This window comes from Esox lucius, chromosome 18 (genome assembly GCF_011004845.1).
Source record: "Esox lucius isolate fEsoLuc1 chromosome 18, fEsoLuc1.pri, whole genome shotgun sequence".
NCBI lineage: Eukaryota > Metazoa > Chordata > Actinopteri > Esociformes > Esocidae > Esox > Esox lucius.
The window spans coordinates 6,585,600-6,611,046 of NC_047586.1; the positions used below are offsets into that span (position 1 = coordinate 6,585,600).

Consider the following 25,447-nt stretch of genomic DNA (forward strand, 5'->3'; position numbering starts at 1 on the left):
TTCCACCATACATTCACTCATCAAAGTTAGGCCCTTAACTATGAAGTAAATTAAAATGAAACATCAAGACAAATAAGCAATATCATATCAAAAGATTTACAAAAAAAAAATTAGAAGCGAAAGCACAAGCGTTGTCAAGCACTATTTTATCGTTGTTCTACTCTAGAATCTAGATATTTTTATTTCCCTGTATTTCATGTTGCAAATGTAAATATGTAGAACAGAAAGCACAGTAAAGGTGATGGTTCCATGAGAAATCAACTGTATGTAGGCTTATGATCACAGGCATAATCACCTTTATGAACATTCATTGAGAAAGTCAACTTTGCAAAAACTAAATCTGAAATAATAATATAAATGTTCCAATTCAGCCCTTGTAGTTATTTTAGTCATCTTAAATACAGGTAGGAGAAACACAGGACATATGTGTAGTATTGACGTGAGGAGAAAAAGCTCTGAAGAAAAGTTACAAATGCCCCCCCCCCCCACCAAAAAATAGCAGCATCGCACTTTAACCCAGCTCATGCTTGATATCTCCCACATTCAAACCCGCCTTTAAACTGAATCCTGCTCATCAGTCGTCACACCCAGATCCCAGGTCGGTGGTGTATATTTAGCTGTCATGAGGACCCAGTAGTGAGACTGTCATGAGGACGGGAGTAGGCGAGCCCTGCCACACGCCCGAGAAGCATCTGTCTGAATCCCGAACGCTAAGATGCTTAATGCCTGGTGGCCGTACCACGGAAAAGAAGCAGCCTAAACTGGGAATAGGGTGCCATTCGGGACGCAGCCCCTATTACCCTCTGTCAACACGAGGGGACAGCAGTTTGTGACGACTGACCCCTGGCCACGGAAACAGACCAACAACCACTGCCTCCTGCGGCTATGATGATTGGGTACAATACCCCATTACCCCCACAGCAAGGGGGGGGGGGGCTGGGGGGGAGGAATCAGGGGGATAGGCAGAGACAGGAAGGACATTGGTGTGTGTGGTGTGGGGGGGTGTATGGGTGTGTGTGTGTGTGTGGGGGGGGGCTGTGTATGTGTATGTATGTGTGGGGAGGGCTGTGTATGGGTGTGTGTGTGTGGGGGGGGGGGGGGGCTGTGTATGGGTCTGTGTGTGTGGGTGTGGGGGCTGTGTATGTGTGTGTGTGTGTGTGGGGAGGGCTCTGAATGGGTGTGTGTATGTGTGTGTGTGTGTGTGCGCGTGCAGAGGGCTGTGTATGGGTGTGTATGTGTGTGTGTGTGTTTGCGGAGGGCTGTGTATGGTTGTGTGTGTGTGTGGGGGGGGGGTGTATGGGTGTGTGTGTGTACGTGTGTGTGTGTGCGGAGGGCTGTGTATGGGTGTGTGTGTGTGTGTGTGTGTGGGGAGGGCTGTGTGAGCGTGTGCAGTAAATGAGCGGTGTGCGTCCAGCCGTAGCAAGAGGGTAATGGGAAAGCAAAGAGGATCATTATCTCTGACAGCCGGCGCTGCCGCGCACCTCATCCTCCTTCAGCACACGCAGGAAAAGATGGACTGGATGTTTGTCTGTCATGTTGGTGGGAATCTGAAACGCTTTTCACTTCTCGAATCTTCCCTTAATTGTCCTTTACGGACGGTTTCATTTCCCCCTCACATTAATTTTAGGCACGAGCTTTGGCGGCTATGTTTCTCTAACTACTTTGCATTCCACTGCATTATTTAAAAAAAAATACAGTTAGATAGCATGTGAAGGAGACTGAATATCAATCAGTCTGTTTAGTTTTAAAAAATATGGTAGAATCTCTCAAGGCAGAAAGCTTGCAAAGAATGGCTTTTACGTCTTCCCTGCTTGAACCCTCACAGCGGCCTGCCATGCAAAAGTTCTGATTTCGTAATATTAGCAGCTAATCGTCCGCAGCACTTTTCCTGTACTCATTGAAACCTTTGGTATGGAAAAACCGCCACATCAGTTTTAAAGGAACCTGCCACTGGATCTACTGCACTTGTGCTACTCCGGCGCATTTTACAACACGTCTCCTCCACCCTAATGCCCTGCTGCCCTGCACCGGTCTCCCCCATCACCACCGCAGTAGTTGGGGAGGCAGAGTCTGGATCCGGGGGCTGTGTTCAGGAGTACCTTTACTGCTTGTGCTTGCGGTAGCGAGAAAGAACAGATGAGAGGGGGCGATAAGGCTGTCAAAGTCATTACCTTCCTCCCCTCCTCCACTCTCCCTCTCACAAAGGCAGCTAGTGGAATGTCCTCGGCGATTCTGCCCATATGCCCCGCTTCACTGGAGCAGGTTCTACGGGAAGAACGTGTTAGACATAGTCTTTCAGGCTGTAGCCAGCCCGGGCGTCTTTTGGGGGGACTCTGGACGGGGAGTAGAACTGTTGCGTTGCCTTGTCCTCGTGTAGCGGCTTCTCCTGCTGGACGTCGTCCACCACTTGGACCTTGTCCTGAGGCCCTTTGTTACTCCAGAGTAGCTGCTCACGGCTCGACTGCTCGTTGGGTGACGTCTGCTGTTCAAAGTCCTTCTGCTTCTGTTGCAGTTGCTCGCGCTGTGTCAGGTCACGCTGTAGCTCGCCGCGCTGTATCAGGTCACGCTGTAGCTCGTCGCGCTGTAGCCGCTCCTTGTCAATCTGCTGCTGCAGTAGTTTGTCAGGGAAGGAGGTGGAGGTGGAGGTGGAGGTGAAGTCCAACTGCCGCTTCCTTCTCCCGGCGCAGGACAGACAAAAGATGACCCCGCTGGCCAGCAGGAAGCCGGCGGAGACGAAGGTGGCGTACACGGCCCCCCCTGGCTCGTACTTGCTGCTCTCGGGGACCTTGGTGTCCAGGAAGGTGGTGATGACCTCATTGGTGAACCAGGAGGCGGGCACCAGGCAGAGTACGCCCGCCGCGATGAAGCAGACGCCCGCGGCGGTGGCGGCATGGCCCTTCGCCCGACGGCTTCCCCCCCAGCGGGTGCACTTGAGCCCCAGGGCGGCGAGGCAGAGGCCCAGGCAGGCCGTCATGCAGGACAGCACCATGGTGGTGCGGGCCGTCTGCAGGTAGGCGGGCAGCGACAGCACCGAGTACTTCAGGGTGCAGCTGAACACGCCAGTGCTGTACCAGGTGCAGTCCATCCACAGGCCCTGCATCTGTGAGATGGCCGTCATGATGTTGGAGCCCACGTCCGCGCTCACCTTCCAGTTGGGCAGCAGCGTGGCCACGGTGGCACCCAGGACGCCGAGCAGCGCCAGGGCGAAGGCGAGGATCTGCATGGCGGAGGAAGCCATCGCCGGGGTTGCGGAGCCACCAAACCCCCCCGCACCCCCCGTCTCACCTCTTGCTGCGGCCGGAGCCGGGCTTCCTCTCTCCCCCCGGTCGCCAAGCACAGGCACGGGTTCTGACAGCAGATAATTCCTCAGTGCAGGCTCCAGTGGGCTGCGAAGAAAAAAAACGAAATGAAAATTGAACTGAGGGAGCAGGCGTGACGATCAGACGGATGATGCACAGTGACGGGGACTGCGCTCGGCTCTTTTTCTCCTTCTTTTTAGGGAGGATAAATGCGAGTGAGCGATTTCTGTTTGGCTGCGTATTGACTCTGTATCCCTGGCTTTGTGAGGCTGAGTTTTGTGGTGTTCATTTAAAAGCTCAATTATGTGCATTTAAAGCTGCAGTGTCCTTCCTTGGAAAGTGGGTTACTCTTTTACAACGAACAGCTAGTTTACTTCAGCCGTAAGGTAAAATTTTTCTTTCGTATTTGAACTCAGTGAAAAAAAGATCTCTTTTTGAAACTATCTTAGTCATTTACTGTAGTTAGTTATTTCTAAAAAGATTTCGTCTGTCTTTGGTAGTGACGTTCTGAATCTGATGACAGCGTAAATTAACCCGTTTCCCTTTCGCGGATAGTTGGTCTGTTGTTGTGGTGCGTAAGGGGAGAAAAGAATCCTTACCTTTTGTGTGGCGTCTTGGCCCGCGTTCCATGGTGCATCGGTCTCTTCTTAATATTGTCTGGTCACAGAAGAGAAGAAAATAGTTGTAACAGAAAAATAGGGAGAGCAGATTAACGATTCACACTTCCTCTTACCATCTCCTTAGCAACAGAACATACAATTCCATCCTTTTAAGTGTCCCATAAAGAATGCGCCAGCCTCACATCCTTGTTGCCTGTGAGTCACAGTACCACTAAGCAGAACTGAGTGGATGGACCAGGAGAAATACTGCAAATCAGAGCAGCACTGTGGTGTGAGAGTGTTTAAAGAACTGGACTAGTGTAGCCTGAAGGTCACTGATTGAGACGAACAGCTGGATAGGTAATGCCCTCGCAGCCAAGGAGCAATCAGAGAATGTGACGATTAAAGACAGCGATGAGCTAATATTCGACACCGCGGCAGATTTCAAACGTCTGACTGAAAGGTGCAGTTCAGGATATTTTTGGTTTCCATTTAATTGGTTCAATATATCATTTAGACAGTCGAGGGTTCTGAGCTCTGATTTGTCACTTGTGTTCTTTTTCGACGGTGGCTTTGTGTTGTGTTTATCGTGAGTCGTCTCTCGGTGGGAACAATAGAAACTGAATGCGAAGACCCGCGCCTGTGTCCTTTTGCCTTGCAGCCGACGCATTCGATGGCGGCGCCCTTCAAGTGACCGCATGAACTACGGCCGACTGCGGTGCACAGATAAGACCGAACCCCCCCCCCCCCCCCCCCCCCCCAGCCCCCCCATTACTGTGGAGATGGGACACACACGGTGTCGGTAACCCCACAGCAGTCAACCTATCCTTCCAGCCAGTAATCCCCCGCCTGTACATATTCACACTGACGTCAGCGAAGGGGAAAGCATCGTATCGTGCCCCAACAGGAACCATTACCAGAGGGCTATTATCCCTGCGTCCCCAAGTCCGCCCTATTCCCCATGTAGTTCACTACTGCCTTTCACTACGGTCCATGGGGATCCTGTAGGAAAGAGTTCACCATGCCAGGTGTAGGGCGCAGTTTTGAATGCACGCGAAAATCTGAGGCTTTTACTGTCTCCTCGGGCACATATCAAACTCACTGTTCCACAACCAAATTGCCTCCCCCATCCCCCATCCCCTTTCCCCTTTCTTTTCTCTTGTGTGAAGAGAAAGACTACATCTATTCGTCGGACTGGGAAAATATTACAGACAGAGATCGTTTTGACCTCTGCCAGTCTGCACACTCACGTTGGCCCGTTACAGGTAAGTGGTGTGGGTCTGCAGTCTGCCCCCCAGGCCCGGTTTGCATCCCTCCACCCCAGAGGCAGCAAGCAGAGGGGAGGGGAAATGCCACCACCATCATTACCACAGCTGTTGTTCTCATTAGGAAAACTCATCCCTGCTCTGTTTATGCACCCGTTCTCTACCAGTGTGCCCCGAAGAAATGTCAGTGTTAACCCCCCACCGTAGTGTAACACTGGGCAATATCAGGGACAGTCTACGTCCCACAATACATTCCCTTCTAAGAGACAGTCTATGTTCCAGTATATGCTCCCCTCCAAGGGCAGTCTACGTTCCAGTATACATTCCCCTCTAACAGACAGTCTATGTCTCAGTATACATTCAGTTCTAAGAGACTGTTTCAGTATACATTCCCCTCTAAGGGACAGTCTACGTCCCAGTATACATTACTCTCTAAGGGACAGTCTACGTCCCAGTATACATTACTCTCTAAGGGACAGTCTACGTTCCAGCATACATTCCCCTCTAAGGACAATGTACGTTTTCCAGTATACATTCCCCTCTAAGGGACAGTCTACGTCCCAGTATACATTCCCCTCTAAGGGACAGTCTACGTCCCAGTATACATTGCCCTCTAAGGGACAGTCTACGTCCCAGTATACATTGCCCTCTAAGGGACAGTCTAGGTTCCAGTATACATTCCTCTCTTAGAGACAGTCAACTTTTGGACCTGCTGTCTCAGACATAAAAATCTGTAAAGTAATTAAAACTGTAAAGGTGCATGTGTGTGTGGGTTAATCAAACATTCACATCTAATCAATGACAAAAATAATAAAGAACTCTTTAAGGCCTCACTGGATTTTGTAATATGTTTTATCATCATAGTTATGTGTCACTTAGTATTAGATGTTTAGTTAGATCACTGTTGCCCTGGGAATTTCTTCTAGACTATTGTGTCATGATTAGATGCCCTTGTTTCTCTGAAATAAAGACTCGTATTTCAGCCTGAATGAGTTGTCCTCTGAAATGTTTCTTCCCAAGGCAGCAGGCTTTTTGGAATTCTCTGTGTGTCATTGCCAATACTCTCCTGAGTACACAGGCAGACAAGGTTATTCCTCTGTGACCCCGAGGACAAGTAAACACCAACTGACAGAACATAATGTCGCTACGAGACGCACATCATTCATTCGAACGTCGCGAATGTCTGCGGCAAAATGGGACATTATTGATATATTTGCGATACATGTTGACCATACGAGCACACCATGTAGTCCTTCACTCCCGGGGCTATACAAGGGTATGTAGTGTGTTTGATCAGCCCAGCGCCCAGAGGGGGATCGTGGGAAGACGCGGCCTGGGTCACGAATGTCACCCAATTCACTTATTAGAGCACTAGTTTCGGCATCTGGGCCGTGGCCAAGGAGGAAGACGGGAACCATTGACAACTCTCAGGAGATTAGAGCTGAGTTTTTCCCAGTTCCGCGGCCTGGCCTCTACTCACTGAAGTTCCAGCCTGTTCTACTGCGCCTCGTACATGTCTTCCTTGTTTCTTGTTATTCCTTTCCACTACTATCATTCCTGTGGGATAGTAGTACGCGGTACGGATAACATGTTACTGCTCTCCCCAATAGGGCTCATTATTCAGGACGGTAATGTGCTTTAATGATGAATGTGAGCATAACTGAGGACCATCGTTTGGCACAGTTATTCTTTTGGCACTTCCACAGAGGAATAGAAATTGAAAGCCGGAGGCAAATTTGTAATGAGGGTTTAAAACTAAACAGGATCCAACACAGAATTCTTACAAACAAGAAAGTCATGTTAATTTCAGACGGCAAGCAGGGCTTTAACTTCTAGAATGTTCACAGCCTGTGTGTTCGAAGCCTGTTTTGAAAAAAAGGTTTAAATCCTTAGGTTTTGCCGCCTTTTGTTTTTATAGGGTTGTAGTTAAAATAGTAATTAATTACAACCGGGCAATGCAGATCCATGATTAGTTTGGTATTCTTTATATGTTTCTGTTCTGTTTATTGTTCTCTCTTTAAAGCCCGATAAAAGTCCTGAGCTTATTTTACAATTCTGTATTTAAAAGGAAAAAGGTTTTAGCACCAGACTGACAAATAATATTTAAGTATTTCAGTTAAAAAGGAAAATTAAAGAATCATTTTCAATTTTAAAAGTACGCGATTACAAAACTCACAGATGGTTTGTTATTGCATTCCAGCAATGAGAAATGTTAAATTTTTGTGTTATTTTAGAATTTTAATGTGACACTAGGGAATTTCTCTCTTTTTTTATTTTTTTTTTACACCAAACTTTGATGTTAATATCGCTAGACTACAAGGCCAGAGAAATGGAAAACGTGGTACAGTATCTCATGTATCATCAGCTGAAGGTATCACTTTGCAGTAGCCAAAGGACCAGGTAAAAAAGATTGAAATAGTTTTGCATGAGCAGCAAAGGTACCAAGCACAGCAAGGAGGAATTAACTTTAAGTCTTCATACATACAGGGATATAAATGACCTATTTACTCCCACAGTGAAGAGGCAATGGCCTCCCTTTTATCTGTCAGCAATTGGGTTGATGCTGTTTTCTCATCCTTGAGGCACCGCCATGCAATCATCATTTACAGGACAGTATTTGATCCTTTTCACATCATAAATGGATCAGCATGAACGGTTAAATGACAAGGCGTTTCTCTGAGAATTCTATTGATAATGGAGTATTGGAATGATGACGAAAATGATGGAACCCATTCCCGGCTCCCTGATTGGATAAGCCAAACAATCTGGCTGCAAAGTTTATAGAACCTGGAGGATGGCAATCTATCTGGCTTTCCCAAACATGTCCAAGCTGCTAACAGATGTGGTAGTGTAAACAAACTGTCGCCCGTAGACACGTCACAGTCCAACTGTATATTATTGTGAATAGCTGTGGTCTGTCTAACAGCAGATGTCGACCAAATACTTCAATCAAACGTGAACTGAGAGAAGAAAGGTACACACTACCAACACACACTTACCGCTGTTCTGTCCATCTTATGTTCATCCAGTCACACAATGCAAAACAGAACGTTCCTCCTCTGAGAGATTTTGCCAGTGGGTGTGCACATACGTGTGTTGGCACCGGTTAAGTCGGTGAGTGCTAGTTGACGCCTGGACAAAGGCCAAATCGAGGTGGACGTGGGGAGAGACCAGCCTCAGGCGTGATGATCGTCAGTTGTTGAATGCAGGCTAGTTGATTTCGGCACAAGCGAATTCCATTAGCTGTTGTTCCTTGAGAACCCAGTTAGCTGAATCCAGAGCCAGCCAGCTCCCCGCTGCTGAGGCTGCAATCATGAGAACAGTGCCCAAGTATCTCAATCTGGAAGGCTGTGGAGCCCCCCGTAGTGTCCAAGTGTAGTCTGTGGGGCTAGTTCCTCTGTTTCTGTATCCTCCCAAGAGTTGCTGAATTTCCTCTTCACCTCAGTTTGCGTGTCGATTCGTGTGCCTGGTTTGGGGAGCAAAGTGGCGACTATTTGTCCTTGGCCTCAGCCACTGATTTTTGTCTGTGCGGTTGATGTCTCTCTGTGCGGTTGATGTCTGTCTGTGCGGTTGATGCTGTGCTGCTGTAATCTTGTAGTGGAGCTGCAGTCCCTGCTGCTGCTCATGGCAGAGCAACGACCATGAGGCTTGTCAGACAAGGGGGGTAGTTGTACCGTGGCAGGCGGACAGAGTTCTGACAGAATGGACAGGAGAGGGAGGAATTACGAACGGGAGGAGGAGAAAGAGGAGGTGAGAGCGGAAGGAAGAGAAGGAGGTAGGACCAGGCTCTCCTGGAATGACTGCCTTCAAAAGTGGATCATTTCAGAGGAGCTGCTGCCAGTATCTGTGAAGCCCAGCCTCCGGCCCTCCTCCAGTCTGCACCAAGAGATGGATTCAGATCCAGCCATTCCTCATTCCTCTGTCATCCACTCTTCCGCTAATCCCCCCACTGCTGAGATCGACACTTCAGCCTCCTTTCCAAGCCCCTTTTTCTAGTAGGCAGTAGGCACTTTGAAGTGAGTTCACGCTCTCCTCTGCGCGTTCAGGCAGCGGAGGCTTGCACATAGTGGGCTGTCTTTATGGTCCTTCAAACAGGTGTTACTGTGGCAACCGAACCAGCCTACCATCACACAGTCTCCTGTTTTCCCTTTAAGCAATCTGTTACATATTATGTTGGCCCGCATACCCTGAACCTCTCTTGCTATTGACTGAGCGTATGTGTGTGTGTGTGTGTGTGTGTGTGTGTGCGCGTGTCCCCAATTCGTATCTGTGTGTCTTTATTTTTGTCTGGCCTCTGGATCACCACTGTACCTACGGCGACCAAGGACATTCCCTGAGAACTACACCAAATGAGAGGAAAACATTTTCCCCGTCCTTCTAAATCCTACTACTCCCTCTGTTCCATTTCATGATGGACTGGCTGACAGCCCACACCCACATACGATTAACATCGCACGCGGACATGTGAACAAAAAGACCTGGATAGAGGGCCAGCAATTATGAATCATTGTGCTGGTGCTGAGATTCTGAACAAAAGATCTCTCCGTGCACTAGCTAGCTACCCTCCCTACACTAGATAGCTAGGCCCCTCCCCACACTACCTAGTTAGCCCCCTACGCTAGCTAGCTAGCTAACCCCCCTTCCTGCGCTAGCTAGCTAGTCCCTTCTCTTCACCAGCTAGTGAACCCCATCTCTACACTAGCTAGCTAGCCCCCTTAACTGCCCTAGCTAGCAAGCCCACCTCCCTGCAGTATCTAGTTTTATTCACTAGAACCTCACCTCCACAGTCATTGATGTACTTCAGCCTCTGAAATGCGAGTGAAATGAACTGCTAAACTGTAGGACTAATTAGCATCTTTCTTTACTGCTAAACATTCATAGTCACTTTCTTTGGTGCCAGTTTGGTGTCTAGTGGATAAGACATGGAGTAGCTGATAACTACAGGACAAGCCATGTTTGAGAGCTTTTTTTATTATTAAATATTACAGCATTTTACTTTAACTGTACAATTTCAATTGTATGAAAATAATATACGTTATTACATAATAAATACAGTTCAGCTAAAAGTATGAATAATGATAACAAATAATTAAAACATTCTCAAAGTAATAAATCACATCAATGTTGTTTTAACTTCATACAGTCAATTAAATAGAAATGTATTACTATTACGTTTTTCTTAGTATTACCAAAAATAGACAAAACATAAATAGGATTCAGTAAAATATACAGAATATCAGACTTTTTTTCATTAATCAAGCAATTCCAGTCTTGAACTAACAACTAGCTGCTTTTGTCAAAAAAAAAAGCAATTTAAATAGAAAGCTTTGTGTGATTTGACATTTTACTTCAACTATGGGACCTTGAGACCTTTGCTCCAGTGGGAGCTGAAAGGATTAAGTCAAGTCAAGTAAATGTGAACAGAGCTTAGTTCTCCAGTTGCAGCCAACTCAGCAGAGTAAGCACATTAAGGAGATTCATCTTCTAGTCCATAGCACCTCTGCCAGGCTCTAATATAGGCAGTGTGATAAGTGTCGGGACTAGGACCTGTACCTCCTGTAGTGCTCATCAGCTCTCCGGGGTGAGCTTTTCGCTAGTTACAGATCTAGGATAAGCTACCCGTCTCCCAATCCTAACCTCAACCATTAGTGGTGAAAAGGCACGACAGAACCACAATCAGCATCTAAGGGATACTCCCTCAAGGAGCCCTATAGTGTCGGAATGGCGGCCTTCTGTATCCCCATAACGGCGTCGTAGAAGCAGTCCTCATTGACTACAGAGGTCAGGCTCTGCACACTGAAGTCCCTCCCCAGTAGGGTGTTGAGGTCCATACACTGGGAGTCGTTGTCCAGCGCCCCTGGACTCTGGGCCCTCTGGCTCCCCTGCAGACCATTAGCCCTCCCCTGGGCATCAGGGTGGCTCCAGTGGGACTGGACACCCTGTCTGAGTGGCTCCTGCTGTGTCCCTATGCCCCTTGGCCCGGCCTCCTCTGTGAAGTTAAGTCTCTGGAGCTGGGCCTCCAGGGCGCTGGTTAGGGAGCAAAGCCTGGCTCTCTTGCCCAGCGCGGCACCCTCCAGGCCGGGAATGCCGGTGGTGGAGCGATTGGGGAGCTGGGGCTCCGAGCAGGTGTCTCCAGGGGCGGGGTTGAGGCCACCGCTGCACAAGTTGGCATCATTGGAGCAGTTCTGTTGGCCTGCAGTCCTCCCGGGCACTTGATGGCGCTGTTGTCTTCGACATGAACCAACGTTGGCTGCTGCCTGCTGGGTCCTGCGTAGTGAACCCAGGTGCTCTCTAGGGTCCCCTTCTGATAGGAGGGGCCTACGTGTGCAGTCCCGAAGAGAGCGAAGAGCTTTTACGACACTGGCCTTATTCTCCAAATCACTGGAAAAGACAAGTGGAGCCATTCGAGATCATTTCAGTTGGGATCATTTCACTGCCATATATTTTGCTCCATAAGCTTTTTTAAAGACAGTTACAACGTCCATCATCCCTCACCTGCTGCACAGCTGAAACACTCTCTCTGGTCTGCCTTCCACCTGAGACTTTGTGTGGACCAGCTCCCAGATGCAAGGGTTCTCTGTTCCTGTGGTGTTCCCCAGGCGAACCTGCACTGCCGACACTGGAATGAGCCAACGGAACTTGAAGGGGTCCAGGTCACCTGAACGTGTTGTGGTCTGTCACAAACACAGGAACAAAAACGTGCATTAGACCGTTAGTGACATGGCGTTAGGGTGTCTCTGTAAAGCACTTTGTGACAACTGCTGTTGTAAAAAGGGCTTTATAAATACATTTGGTTGATTGATTGATTGGTTAGTGTAACATGCCATTGTTAACGTGATGTTATCGTTACGGTATCAGATGTGTTTGAGCAGTGCAGAGACTCACCATCCTCTTCTTCATCTTGCCGCTGTCACGGCACACCAGAATCACTGCCCTCTTGAAAACTAAGGACAAAGACGAGAGCAACTACATTTCAGTCAAGATATATTTTTGTGGCGGAGAGATGCTTTCACGCTTTTCAAACACAAGGCAAAGCAGCCGATCTAGTAAATAAAAGCTCCACTCACCAAACAGTGTTAGCTCAGGATCTTTCCTCATGCGTCCCAGGGTTGAGGGAGGGTTGAGCCACTTCAAAGAGGAGTGGACGAGGAACTCCCCCATGGAGATCTCTGTTACCTGGGAAGAGGAATTCATTCAGTGAAGCCGGCTGATGGTTGAGGCACTCGCTCTGCCATTCATTTGCGGTGACGGTATGCTACTGTGATGTACTTATGCCATTTAGAAGACTGCCTGCATAGACTGTGTGCAAATTCGTATGGGGTTTTCCCCAGCAGGAATCCTCACACTCCACCAAGCCACACCACACCAATACCTTCTGTGGTTACATCTTGATTGCCACCCACCTCTTTCTCCGGGCTACTCTGCTCAGCCACCAACTGGTCAAAGACTGTGCCGTAGTCCTCGTAGATCTTCTGCATCTCGTTGATGTGACTGGCCACCTTCTCCATGGCTCTGAGGGCCTCTGATGTACGGAGCCACACGCAGAGGAGAAGAGGAGTTAACGGCACTTGTCAACCGAGCTCATGCCAAGCTCATCAGACAGACCATGAAAGTGTATTTACATTGTGTGTGCGTGAGTGTGTGTTTGTGTGTGATTTAAATTATAATATGCATGCTGTATGTGGTCTGTCTGTCTTTCTCTGATTCTGTGTGTGTTGATACCAGCCTGCAATGCAATACACAGTTCTACCTGTAAGATGGCTATGCTCTTCGCTCTCAGAGTCAGTCAGGGAGACCAGCTCTCTGAGCAGGAGGGGGTACTTCAGCACCCTCTGTACTGGCTTAATGAGGTACGATTCCAGGGTAGACGAGTGCTGCTTGGTGGGGTTCCTCGCCTCCAGGAACTCCTTGAAGGCCCTGTCCGTCTTTGCTGTGAACAAGCAATGAGGACTTAGGCCTGTTGAGCGGATCCGATCTTATTGGAGGCGTATGTACATTGTCTCTGTGTTCGCTCTTTAGGTAACGCTTAACGATTCACTAAGGTCACACTTACCTCGCTCCAGAACCTTCTGGACTTTGATGTGGTTGGCACAAAAGCCACTGTAGAGCTTGAAGTGGTCGGCGTAGTAAAGGAAGGAGCCGCACAGCGAGGAAAGAAGTTGCTGTACGCGTGGCAACAGGGAGAAGAGATGTCAGACCCCATGGAATTCCAACAAATGACTGCAGTCGCTACGTTTTTTATTATCAATTTTGTATGTGTTTTAATTGTTGTAATACAGGGCTCAGCTGTATCAGAGACCTTGGTCTCAGTTGGTTTCTGTACACAAATAAAGGTAAATAAGTGACATCCTGTTAATTTTCCTCCACGCAATCTCCGGTCAAAATGCCCCCCTGCGCCCCGCATAGTAAGCTACTTTTGTCGTTTAACGCACGGCACCAGACTCGTTGGGGACGTGCTGTACCTTGAACTGTTCGGGGGTCTCCAAGGAGATGAGGTTAGGGGAGGAGGCGATGCGCTCCTCCAGGGTGTGCAGAAACACTCTCTGGAAGTCGAGCATCTCCGGTAGACTGCCAAACAGAGACTCCATCTAGTGGTGAGAACGGCGTAATGGTCAGAAATGAACCGGAGGGCAGGGGATTATGAATTTATATTCCGTTTCCTGGCACTGTTTGCATTCCTGGACGCGCATCGCAAACTAAAAATGCCAAAGACGTAGAGTACTTGACAAAAGACAGGAGGACATGGAGTTTAAGGCCGGGCGTTTTGTAAAAGCACAACTGCTGATGTAAAAAGGGCTTTATAAATACATTTGATTGATTGACATTAATATGATTGAGGAGATTGGGAACCAAACAGTCATGTAATGGACAGCCTTGTCTGGGCATATTTCTCTCTGAGACCTGGGTTTGAACCTTGTTCAGTTACACTCACGTACAGATGAGTAAGTTGACATAATGAAGCACATATTGCGATGTTATTGTATTTAACACACGTTTGGACACTTATTCTGCATGTGGACTACAAGTTATTCAACCGCTGCCAACCTGAACTGTACCTCATCATGGCTGAGAAAGGTCTCACTCTGTAGGGGCATCAGGTAGATGTCAAACAGACAGCCCAGGTCCTAAGGAACACAGAGAGGGAAACATCATTAGACTATAATATAATCACTATCAGACTATAACCATTTTCCATTGCATCCCTTTATTCACACCAGGTGAGTGCAATCAGTGATGAGGTAGAACAGAAAACCAACAGACTCTGGATCTTGTAGGGCAAGAGTTGAATATCCTTGGACTATAACATAACTATAAGACCATTACATCATCACTGTCTGACAATAACATCACCACTATCGTGCTATAACATCACCATCAGACAATCACATCACTGTAAGACTATAACATCATCACAGTAAGACTATAACATCATCACTATAAGACTATAACATCGCTATCAGACTACAGCATCATCAGACTACACGTGGGGGTAATACGCATTACAGTAAATGCAACTGGGGACCATCAATAAACAGTAAACCCAGAGACCATAAATTAAACGGGCAGGTCATTAATAAAGAGAGACCATTAATTATGACGCCCCAGAGGGGCTGTTCCAGCACTGCTCTGGTTCTGGCAGCCGAATGTGATCAGCAGACGTGTTTAGAAAGTGTCTCAGGGCAAGAGTGCCGATCTTGGGTCAGATTATTACAGTGTAAAAAGGCAAAACCGGTCCTCGGTCAGCACTGCCACCGCTACTCCCAGACGCTTAATACAGGCTCTGACATTCGCTTTGTTTAGTGCCATTTGCCATTTTAGGATCGGGTTCGACAAGTTAATGTCAGCTTAATCACCACGTCACAACACACCATCGCAGGTTCTCGTGAAATAGACAAGAATTGCTCATTAGAAATGCGTGACATGCCCACGAACAAGGCCTTTTCTTTGTGTAGTGAACATGAGTCAACCAATCACACCACGCCCATCTTCCAATGGCTGAAGACGTGCCCTGTCACACATAGTGCATGTCACATTTCAGTGTCTAAGTCGTGAATACCTGTGATATTGCGCTGCGTACCGAGGCAAGACGAAAACAACCAAAGTCCTGGTGAATGAACGGCCATGGCTGTACCTTGACATAGGACCTCTCTGTGTCCACCAGCTCCTGGATGACCTTGCAGAGCCTTTCAGAGATCGACATATGCCTGGGGCAGGGGGGCTTCTGGCGGGGCTCCATGGAGTATGGGTTCCCCTGACCCTCCGACGTTAGTGACCCCGTCGCCCCATAGCCCTCTGGGAAGGTCTGGTACAGCGAGCACACCGTCTCCACGTTCTGAGGAAAACAGAAGAAACACCAGGAGGGGAGGGATTCCCGTTTTAGCTCTCTGAATTTTAAATGACTGCCCTTCACTCAGGGGATGTGTTTGGCTCAGTCTACAGTGACGAGCATCCAATCGCAGTGTCACTTTAAAGTAGGTACCCTCCGTCTGGTTTAAGAAGGTGTCAACGCTTGGAGAAACAGAGTGCAAGTTTACCCAGCACTGACACCAAATATTTATTTTGACCTAACTTAAGTTTTTTGAAAGAGACCAGCATGAAGACGTGACGCGTATCCAGGAGTCTAGCTGCTGAACACTGAACGTGCAAATCACAGCGCATGTCTCACCTGCCTTCACATCCACATCACACCCTCAAGCTCTCAAAGGTCCTCAGTAGATTTGCCAGAGAAAGGCCAGCACAATCAACAATGAACACACACACACACACACCGGCCGAGGCAACCCCCCGCAGCACGAGGAATAACGGGAGTGATCCCCAGCCACAGGCCGGCTCATTTGTCATCATAATTTCTCCTGCCAGGCTATAATAAAGTGCTGACAAACTGATAAATCTGTGTGGTTGGGAATATAACACGGCGCCGCCATCCAGCTTTAAAATACCCTCGGAAATGGAAGAAAGGTTGAGCGGAGAAGGTGAAAAATATAATTTCCTAATGATCAACGTTTATGGGCTATGTTCTCTGAGCAGGGCGCCTACGTGTCACACACTGCAGTGTAGAACTACAGACGCGACAGTAGAAAGAATCAAAGATAACCACTGCCGGTCCCGGGTACACCGATGCTTCTCAAACACCCAGAGTGCACCGATCAGTGACAGAAAACAGTCGCCACGGTAATACCAGCAGGGCCACCCCGTCGTCGGCCTCCTCGCGCGTCCCGCAGCAGGCCACCTCGTCCAGCAGCAGCGCCAGCCTGTCCTTCAGGGACTGCCCGAGGGTCGGCAGGCCGAACGCCCCGTGGATGAAGTCCCCCGCCTTCACGTGCGCCTCCCCGGCCTCGCCCTCGTCCTCCTGGGGCAGCACCCAGCACATGGCCCCCGGTCGAACCGGGCCGGCCCCGGCTCCTCGGCTCGGCTGACCCTCTGGCTGCTGTTGGTCCAGACGGATTTAAGGGAAGCGCTACACGCCACCCTGGGCGTTCCGACCTCCGCTGGCGGCCATTGATCCCTGGGAGTTTGCCGTATTCTCACTCCCCCTCCTGTTTCTTTATCGCTTTTCCCCCTTCCTTTCTCTCCGTCCCCCTTCCTTTCTCTTTTACTCGGTCACACAGACTCAGAGCGTGAGACGGCGGTTTGTCGTGCTCGCCTTGCCTCCCAAGCGCTCCGTCACTATCTCTCCGTAACCCTCTCCCTGTCACACACACTTAGGGAGTAAGTCTGTATTGGATTAGCTGTCTACTCAGGGTTATGTGTGCTGACAGGGCTCGGAGAGGCTGGGGGGGTTTAGGAGCTTTGGCAGAGGCCGGGAGAGAGGCGTTAATAGGCCGGGAATGACAGTTGGTCGGGGGAGATTTCCAGTGAAAGCAGAGGAAGGGAATTAAGGACTTTGGGTAATGGGGGATATTGTCTATGACTGGCAGCAACTGTATTACTTATACCAAGGCAGACTGACTAATGTGATGTGACTGGATTCTTGATCAGTGCGATTGTCATAGAGATCGTAAAATCAACTGAAAACTTTAGATTGTAACTAGTTAATCAACCAGTTGTAAACTCTATTTCTTTACTGTATCTTAAGCATTGTAGATGGTACATTATTCCCTTCAGTATTATGTAAATATTTCCTCACATTAACACCAACTGACCAGCTTCGTGTTGATGTTTAGCAACCAGGAAATTAAAGTGGTTTCTACATTGCCATTAGTCCTGGACGCAATAATAAAATGCTCAGGAAATTCTTCCCTCGCCAGTCGGCCACTCCAGTGCTGAAGGTAGGACAGGTGTGTATGACTGGGTCTTGGACCAGAACCAGTAACTTTCTGCCACAAGGATCACCAACACTGGACACACAAGCAGGCTGCTCCCAGCCCTCCCCTAACACACACTCCATCTCACCTGGCTGAGCTGCGCTGTGTCGTCGAGGGCTCGTGGTGACACCTCATCAAAGGAAGACGCTACGGAGCTCTCCGGAAGCTCCTGGGGCCGTAGCACATCTAAAGGAGAGCCAGACAGGACAGCGTGATTAAAGAGATAGGCCGAACGGAGCTTGCCAAGCCGAGCGTGCGCATGCACACACACCTACAGGCTCTGGGAGAGAATTCCTGTTTAAAAGCACTGGAGGCAGTTTTCCATCAGTCCCAGGGGCGGACGGTGTAGGGAAGGTTAAGTGCACCTGACTGGTGTCAAGCTGCATTGATCTGACTTAGAGAATAAGTCCGGCAGGCCGGAGCAATTTATTTGGCCTCAATCCTCCCCTCCCTGGGGACCATTTCAGGTCATGAATCATTCATGGGGCGTAATGTAATGGTGGCGATCAGCGTCTTCCCGCGGTGTTACCGGCAGCATGTGGCTATTTTTACGTTTGCCCCGCTGTGCCGTCGGGTGAGACGTGCCAGCTGTCCCCTACACATCATAATTGAATTACCATTCAGTGTCTCCCCCCAGGCCTAAACACCTGAGCTGGGCACCATATTGGCACCATATTCTCAGCCACATGCGGTGGCAGGCAGATGCCTGGTAAAACCAGATTAAAAGGCTGCAGAACAAGTTTGCCCGAGGCCCTCTAGTGGTGACAAAACATGTTCCAATTCATGAGGGAGAATAAACAAAAGCCCTCCGCAGACAGATTTATGCATTTTTTTTCTTTTTTTAAAGTTGCGCCAATATTACTTGCATTTCTGATTGCATTTCTGATTGCATTTCTGATACTTCAAAAGTGCATGTACAGGAGTTGTGTGCTGCAAAGGTGCTCATTGCTGCGTGGATTCGCGATAAGGTCCATGTGAAAGCCATGTGTTATCTCTACCTGCAGACCGGGGGTCACTACAGTGGCTGGGGGGCGGCGGGGCTGGTTGCCAGGGGTCACAGTCAGGCCAGGCAGACACATGGTCCTCAGAGGACCCGACCTCTCGTCGGAGCAGCAGGCGAAGCGTCTGGTGGTTGAACAGTGTGTGCATCAGCCCCAGGTCCAGGGAGGACACGCCAGTTCCATTCAGAACCGTGATCTCATCCCCTGCTCTCAGCCCTGAGGACAGGAAGATGGCGTTTATCAGGCTGTTCGTGTTTGGTCTGACGTCAGATTACCGCGGGATGTATTATGAATATTCAGTGGGCGATCCCGAATCTCGGTTCCTTTCATTGGCCCAGGCGGCTACTTTTTCAACCGTGGCGTGAGCACCAGCACGCACAGCGATGAAATGACGCACCTTCAGAGAAAGCCAGACCCTCTGGGTTGACCTCACTAACAAACACATGGCTGGTCCCGGCTCCATCCACGTGACCTGTCACAGCAAAGCCTACAGGTCAGATAGGACAGAAGTTAAATCAGAGTTAAGATATTATTTTACACACACACACACACACACAATAAGACAGCACGAATGTACACACAGACTCAAACAAACACACACAAACCCACACTTGACATATTTCTTACTCACCGAAGTCGACTGCAGGGCTCGGGCGGGACAAGTGTATGGCGAACGCGTTCAACGGCAAAACCTCCAGTTCATCGAACGCCTGTGTGGAATGAGGACAGAAATGAAGCAGTACCTCATCAAACTACAGCCCGTTAACTCACTGAAGAGGACAGAAATGAAGCAGTACCTCATCAAACTACAGCCCGCTAACTCACTGACGAGGACAGAAATGAAGCAGTACCTCATCAAACTACAGCTCGTTAACTCACTGAAGAGGACAGAAATGAAGCAGTACCTCATCAAACTACAGCCCGTTAACTCACTGAGGAGGACAGAAATGAAGCAGTACCTCATCAAACTACAGCCCGTTAACTCACTGAGGAGGACAGAAATGAAGCAGTACCTCATCAAACTACAGCCCGTTAACTCACTGAGGAGGACAGAAATGAAGCAGTACCTCATCAAACTACAGCTCGTTAACTCACTGAAGAGGACAGAAATGAAGCAGTACCTCATCAAACTACAGCCCGTTAACTCACTGAGGAGGACAGAAATGAAGCAGTACCTCATCAAACTACAGCCCGTTAACTCACTGAGGAGGACAGAAATGAAGCAGTACCTCATCAAACTACAGCCCGTTAACTCACTGAGGAGGACAGAAATGAAGCAGTACCTCATCAAACTACAGCCCGTTAACTCACTGAAGAGGACAGAAATGTTCACACGAACTGTAGTAAAATCGTTAAGTCTGAAATAGTATAGCAAGAGAGACCAAATCAATTGTATGGCCGGGGCCTCACCAGGTCGCGTAGGAAATGTGTGGGTCCCGGGGCGCTGACCTCTGTGATCTGACCCACCAGCCTCCTCACATGTAAGCAGTGCTGACTTGGCTCCAGGTGTCTTTCCTAAAACCCCAAAAAGGACTTGTCAGTGCGCCGGACACCCTCGTGAATGGACTGAGACGGTGAAATCGTCATATGTACATATGCAGTAGAAGAAGATAGAAATGTGTGTTGTAGTCTTCTGAGCGAGATGCCATCTTTGTGGGTTACACGACGTTACCCCGGTTAAAGGGGAAACACAATTTCATGGAAGCCTTCAAGTAGCGCATCGGCTAGGCGCATCTAGAACGTGCCAGTGTGTAAGACATCTTCAGCGCCTTCAGTTTCGGTAGCAAGATGTGCTTGGACACTGCAACCGTCGCTCATCATACTCCCCATCGACTAAAAGGGCCGCAGTAGCAAATTAACATTTTATGGAGAGAAATAATTAATTATTGAGGAATCCAGAGCAATTCAACTAGAAGCTTTTCTGTGCCCCGTAGGATATCCTCTCCTATCATTCTGTCTTTGGCTCTAACATCTATATCAGTCACTGGAGAATTAATGGCAAAACGCTGACATGGGATTTCTGACTACAGAGAGTGTGCTAACATGTATTAGTAATGATCGGACAGATGCCATGTAATTACCTTACAGGCTAATGAAAGCACATCTGACACCAGGGAGTCGTGTTTGATGTGGAGAGCAACGCTTTGACTGTCAGGCATGGTCACACAGATGGGTCTTTCCCAACTGCTGTACCAAGGGTGGCCTTCAGGTGGTGCTGTCAACTTCATTTTAGCAAGAGTGTCCAATCGCTGTCAGACAAAGAAGTGGAAGAGTATGATTATAGGTTTCTTAACTTTGAAAAATGTTCTAGATGTGCTTAGCTGATGTGTTTGTGTGTATATATATATATATATATACACACACACTCACAGTGGACCATTTTGTTGCTGGCCAATATGTTGTTAATACATTCTTACATTAAACAGGTTATAAAATTTGTAATCAACTCTCTTGCTGTGGTAAAATATGAATTATCTGAGTTCTGCCACAAGATGCCACCAACGTTCATCTGTTGAAAACCCTACTATTCAAGAACATTTAATTAACAAGAGCCCCAAAACAAAGGCCCCCACAAGAAACGTCAATCTCAGCTGACGTTCGTGTCAGCTGAGCTAAAGGCCAGTGGCAGCACACAGCAACAGGTCCGAAGGGGCCGCCATCCCATTCTCTGGCCATATAGAGGGATTAACACTACGTGACAATGGAATTCTGGGAGAATAAAGGGCCGTCGTCGGCCTAAACCCCCCCCCCCCCCCCCAGGACACCAAAGGGTTCCCGACCCGCCTCACGCCTGCCCATTTGTATGGAGCAGGGTCAACAGACCAGCAGGCTGTTGTGACAGCTGTGCCTGTCCTGACCCGGTGTGAATAGAAAGACTGCCACCTCCAACCCCCCCCACCCCAACCGCCCCCCCCCCCCCCCCTTCTCCAAAGGAGGATTAGTCTGAAGCTGAGACTGATGGACTACAATGCTTCCCTATGTCCCAGATAACACCCATGTTCCCCATTTCGTGCACTTCTTCTGACTAAGGCCCTGTTTTGTGGCAAAACAGTATACGGAATGGGGTGTGATTCGTGACAAAAGCGTCTTAGCACCTGGTTCTGGGGCAAACATTGGGGCACCGTGAGGAAACAGGAAAAAAGTTGGAGGAGTGGTGACAAATGTATCCATGACAACCTGAAGTTATTCAGTAGAATATACTGCAGTGTGGTTAGCTAGTGAAATATGGAGTATTTTACATTTTTTCCACTGGTCGCGGGGAAAGGATGAGTTATCATGCTGGAAAATGGTTTCCAGACAAAGTGCTTACTGTACCTCGGAGCTGCAGTGGTTGGGGATGGGGCCAGCAGGCACTCCAAGACCTAGTCCTTCACAAACCTGCAACATGGAAAAAAGGACACACACACACACACACAGACACAGCATTACTCAGTGACTCAGGAGAAAAATTCACACTAAAAATAAGCGCAGTGCTCTATATTTACATTTAATTAAAAACTATACATCTCAAACCAAAGGCTTTGATACTATTCCGAACCAGATTGGAACCTAAAGTCTGAGGAGCCTCAGAGGATCTGTGGTAAAAAAAAAAAATAATGGGCTTGGTAATGCTGAAATTACAGGTCTGGGAGTCGGGCAGATGGAACGACCCTCGTCAGGCTGGTGGAGAAGGAGACTGTCTCTCCTCCACCCAGATACCAGTCTGACATCGGTGTCGATGTCAGACCACCGCCAGTGGCAGCAGCCGGGGCCCAGAAGACAAGGTGCCGTGGCGGTGCCAAAATCTCAATGTAACAATGCTGAAAAACGCTGAACAAGGCACTCGCTCAGACATCACTGAATGTTGTTGTCGGATCTAGTCATCTTAGATCTATACATTTACTCTGCTCCTTAAAAAGAGGTGTCAGTGACGCTGACCGAGTCCTCACTTCGACATCACAGCTCTCTGGAAGCAATTACAGGGCTCCTCAAGTGACAGGCGCTCAAATTTGCCTACAATAAAAAGAAACCGCTGGGCTGTGAGAGAGATGGGAGCCCGGTCCATTTGGAGTTAGGAATGTTGGCACACAGTTGTCCAGTGGGCTGAGCTGCGCTGCGCTGCCGCGATCTGGGTTTGAGTCCGACCTACTGCTCTTTTTGCAGGGGCTATCGTTTACCATTTTACTGTTCAACAAAGCATGAAATGCCTGAAAATGTATCGTAAAAAAAACATATTCACAAATGTACAGGGGAGGCGCTGGTCCAAAATGAGCGAGTGTTTGAATGGGTTTTTCCTATTGGGCACAGGGAAGGGCAGAGTTTTGTTAGTTTACATTCCCCATTTTGGGAGATCTTGTTTTATAATTTCTTCCATCCTGACCAAAGTTCCTCGTCCACTTCCTTGCACCTCCCACACACTCAAGGACACGCACATTTTTTCCAGAAGACAAACACCGTAAAAGCGTTGATTGGTACCAGATCAGGGTCGATGACTTGGCATGCAAATATTGGTTGACTCATTAAATGTCTGAGCAGAGGAATGTGGCCTTCGTCGCGTGGTGTCAACCTACATCACCATCCTGACCTCTATCCTCATAGGGAACATGCTGGAAGGTGGATCATTTGGTAGATCAGCAATAGGTTATTTAGAAAGCATAACACATAAATCAATACAATCATTTTCCACATAAACAATTTGTACAAGAACAGGCAGCAACAAAGCCAGACACATCACTACCTATTAATGACCAGTGAAGACATGCCCCGGGCAGCTCAAAAAGTTTCCCTATTTATCTTCTTCAGGGGGACATTAAATGTACCCAATCCAGACAATGCACTACACCACAATGCATTGAATAACTGCATTCTTGTTTTCATGTCAGTACCAGTTGATTACTCTATAGTGTAGGCATAAACTGCAGTGAATATATAATTAAACTTAGGGCACAATAAGCCCTGGTATTTGAATGTTTCATTATACATTTTGTTACAGATTATTGTCTAGAAAGATACAGTAATAGACTGTGTTCATACTCCCAACAATAGTTCGTCTCTCAGTTATTCAGGAAAGCTTAACATACCTTGTGCCTCTTACAATTTGAGCAGCATAACACAACACTTAGAGCATAATACTTCACCACAGCCTGAATATTTGTCATTATGTGGCATAAATACAATCAGTTACAATATTTTAAAAGAGAACCACAGGCACATGATTCCATCTGAAATACTTCTGCCCTCTGAAAGTCCCACCTCACTAGCAAATACTTTTTTTGAAAGACAAAAGCAAGAATAACAACGGTTTCCTGTTAAATGAGACAGAACAGTGCAACCCGTCTTATTTGGATAGTGATCGGTGGTGACGCTTCATAAGGTGATGTTGATTTGTACCAGGTGAGATCACTTTGTAGGAACAGTGCGCTTCTAATGGGGCTCGGCCAACTGGTGTGATCTCGTGACTGTTATTCGCCTTCAATCTGATTAGGCGCCTCCAAAAGTCTCATGCTGGTTACATTTGCATGTTTGTCCAATACTAACAATTCCAGCTACAAGGCAGGGAGGGATGCATTTCTGTTTGTTGAGTTTATTATGCTAAATTGATTTGTGTTGAATACGCAGAGGCAGGATTTAGAAATGCTTAAAGTAACACATAACACATAACACTTAGAGCATAACACTTCAATATAGCCTGAATATTTGTCATTTAACTTCTAAAGTGTACAGTAATACATTTTATGTGGAATAGAATACGTTATTGGTATGCAGTTACGTGTTGTGTTTTGGATGTTTGGTGCATTAGCAAACTGCAAAAGATTTGTTGCATACGTCTTATATAATAAAAAAAAATGAGTGTAGTGAGACAGGAATGAAAAGTGGGCTTGTCCATGGAGGTCGGCTAAACCTCAATCCTCTGGTCTGTACCCCTAAGTGCTCTCAACTGTGCCACAAAAAACGTTTTGAAACAAAGTCGATATTTATGTTTCTAAGCGCGGGCGGTGTTATTGTCATGTGTGGTCGCAATCGTTATGGTTTTGTGAATGTCACGATGGGGACGTGTGTTCAAATTGTTTTGCTGTGCAAGGGGATGGTTGACCTGGCAACGAGTCAAACATCGGAGAGGTGGGTTCATTCGTTTTGACACCTCAAGTCAACCATTCTACCCCCCCCCCCCCCCCCCCCCCCCCTAAATTAGGAACCGTCCCTGCATGTGGGGCAGCACCGCGGTTCACACAGACCATCAATTTATTTATTTTTTTGGCCAATGGCAAGCGGCAGCTTGCAACAATAAACCACATGTGGCTTCTAGCAATGTCTCCTCTGTCTCTGCTCCACTGAGTGGTCTAGCTGGCCACTCTGCAATGGGATTAAGCCTCCTCTGACTCAGGCTCATAAGGAAGAACTTCACTGCTGGGAAGTCTCTCCCCATCTGCCCAATGTGAGTAAGAAGGAAATCATGTATCGCTCAGTTGAAAATGCGGATATTGTTATAGTTAATGGTGGCCTGTAAGACGAAAGAGCATCTGCTAAGTGACTAAAATGTAAGTGTGTGGATTTGGGCACTATGATTGAGCTGCCTACACAGACCTATGCGTCGCCATGTTAAATGAATGCCAGTGTGTATTAAATTGCATAGTGATGTTTGACATCACGCATAACCACAAGCTACCAGGCGCCTTTTCAAAGTCCACAGATCCAAAATGGACGCAAGGCAACACCGTTTTAAGTAAGGCCATAATTGAAGAACATACATGTTTTAAACCGTGTCAACTTGTTCACTCTGCGTTTAGAATATGTTCCTGTCCCTGGATGCATCGTTTTACCAGTTTCTGTTAATGTCATGAACAGGTTTGGACTTGAGACTCAGTGCTCAGCACCGTCAGAAAGATGGGTGTGAGACCAATGTTCCAAAACACGAGGCAAAACCCTCCAGCTCCTCACACTTCAGGGACCTTAATCGGGACGGAACCACTGGCAGAGTGAAAGCTGAGTGCGTAAACG

At 47.8% G+C, this 25,447-nt stretch overlaps 2 protein-coding genes across 6 annotated transcripts in view; both read right to left on the reverse strand.

Moving 5' to 3' along the window:
- Nucleotides 1-1,319: 1,319 nt before the first annotated feature.
- Nucleotides 1,320-9,027, reverse strand: LOC105017817. Of its 3 annotated transcripts, none has more exons than XM_010882727.5 (3): nucleotides 8,163-9,027; nucleotides 3,899-3,956; nucleotides 1,320-3,386 (listed from the first exon to the last, which is right to left on the reverse strand). In XM_010882727.5, exons 2-3 carry the CDS (start codon nucleotides 3,934-3,936, stop codon nucleotides 2,282-2,284), a joined length of 1,143 nt encoding a protein of 380 aa, XP_010881029.3. In that variant the 5' UTR covers nucleotides 3,937-3,956; nucleotides 8,163-9,027; the 3' UTR covers nucleotides 1,320-2,281. The 3 variants fall into 3 exon arrangements, with proteins under 3 accessions (XP_010881029.3, XP_019911615.3, XP_019911614.3); XM_020056056.3 differs by lacking the exon at nucleotides 8,163-9,027 and adding an exon at nucleotides 4,033-4,430; XM_020056055.3 differs by lacking the exon at nucleotides 8,163-9,027 and having other exon boundaries at nucleotides 3,899-4,430.
- Nucleotides 9,028-10,285: 1,258 nt separating this feature from the next.
- Nucleotides 10,286-25,447, reverse strand: part of LOC105017818 (T-lymphoma invasion and metastasis-inducing protein 2) — a 39,542-nt gene continuing 24,380 nt past the window's right edge. For all 3 annotated transcript variants that reach the window (XM_020056441.3, XM_010882728.4, XM_010882729.4), the window contains exons 9-25: nucleotides 21,785-21,847; nucleotides 20,551-20,718; nucleotides 19,880-19,984; nucleotides 19,101-19,179; nucleotides 18,867-18,956; nucleotides 18,467-18,685; nucleotides 17,557-17,654; nucleotides 15,296-15,496; nucleotides 14,220-14,288; nucleotides 13,626-13,751; nucleotides 13,217-13,325; nucleotides 12,914-13,093; nucleotides 12,567-12,685; nucleotides 12,231-12,339; nucleotides 12,049-12,107; nucleotides 11,659-11,837; nucleotides 10,286-11,544 (exon numbers count right to left, since the gene is read on the reverse strand). In XM_020056441.3, the coding sequence (XP_019912000.2) occupies nucleotides 10,872-11,544; nucleotides 11,659-11,837; nucleotides 12,049-12,107; nucleotides 12,231-12,339; nucleotides 12,567-12,685; nucleotides 12,914-13,093; nucleotides 13,217-13,325; nucleotides 13,626-13,751; nucleotides 14,220-14,288; nucleotides 15,296-15,496; nucleotides 17,557-17,654; nucleotides 18,467-18,685; nucleotides 18,867-18,956; nucleotides 19,101-19,179; nucleotides 19,880-19,984; nucleotides 20,551-20,718; nucleotides 21,785-21,847 (2,646 nt within the window). In that variant the 3' untranslated portion in view covers nucleotides 10,286-10,871. The remainder of the gene's footprint in view (nucleotides 11,545-11,658; nucleotides 11,838-12,048; nucleotides 12,108-12,230; nucleotides 12,340-12,566; nucleotides 12,686-12,913; nucleotides 13,094-13,216; nucleotides 13,326-13,625; nucleotides 13,752-14,219; nucleotides 14,289-15,295; nucleotides 15,497-17,556; nucleotides 17,655-18,466; nucleotides 18,686-18,866; nucleotides 18,957-19,100; nucleotides 19,180-19,879; nucleotides 19,985-20,550; nucleotides 20,719-21,784; nucleotides 21,848-25,447) is intronic.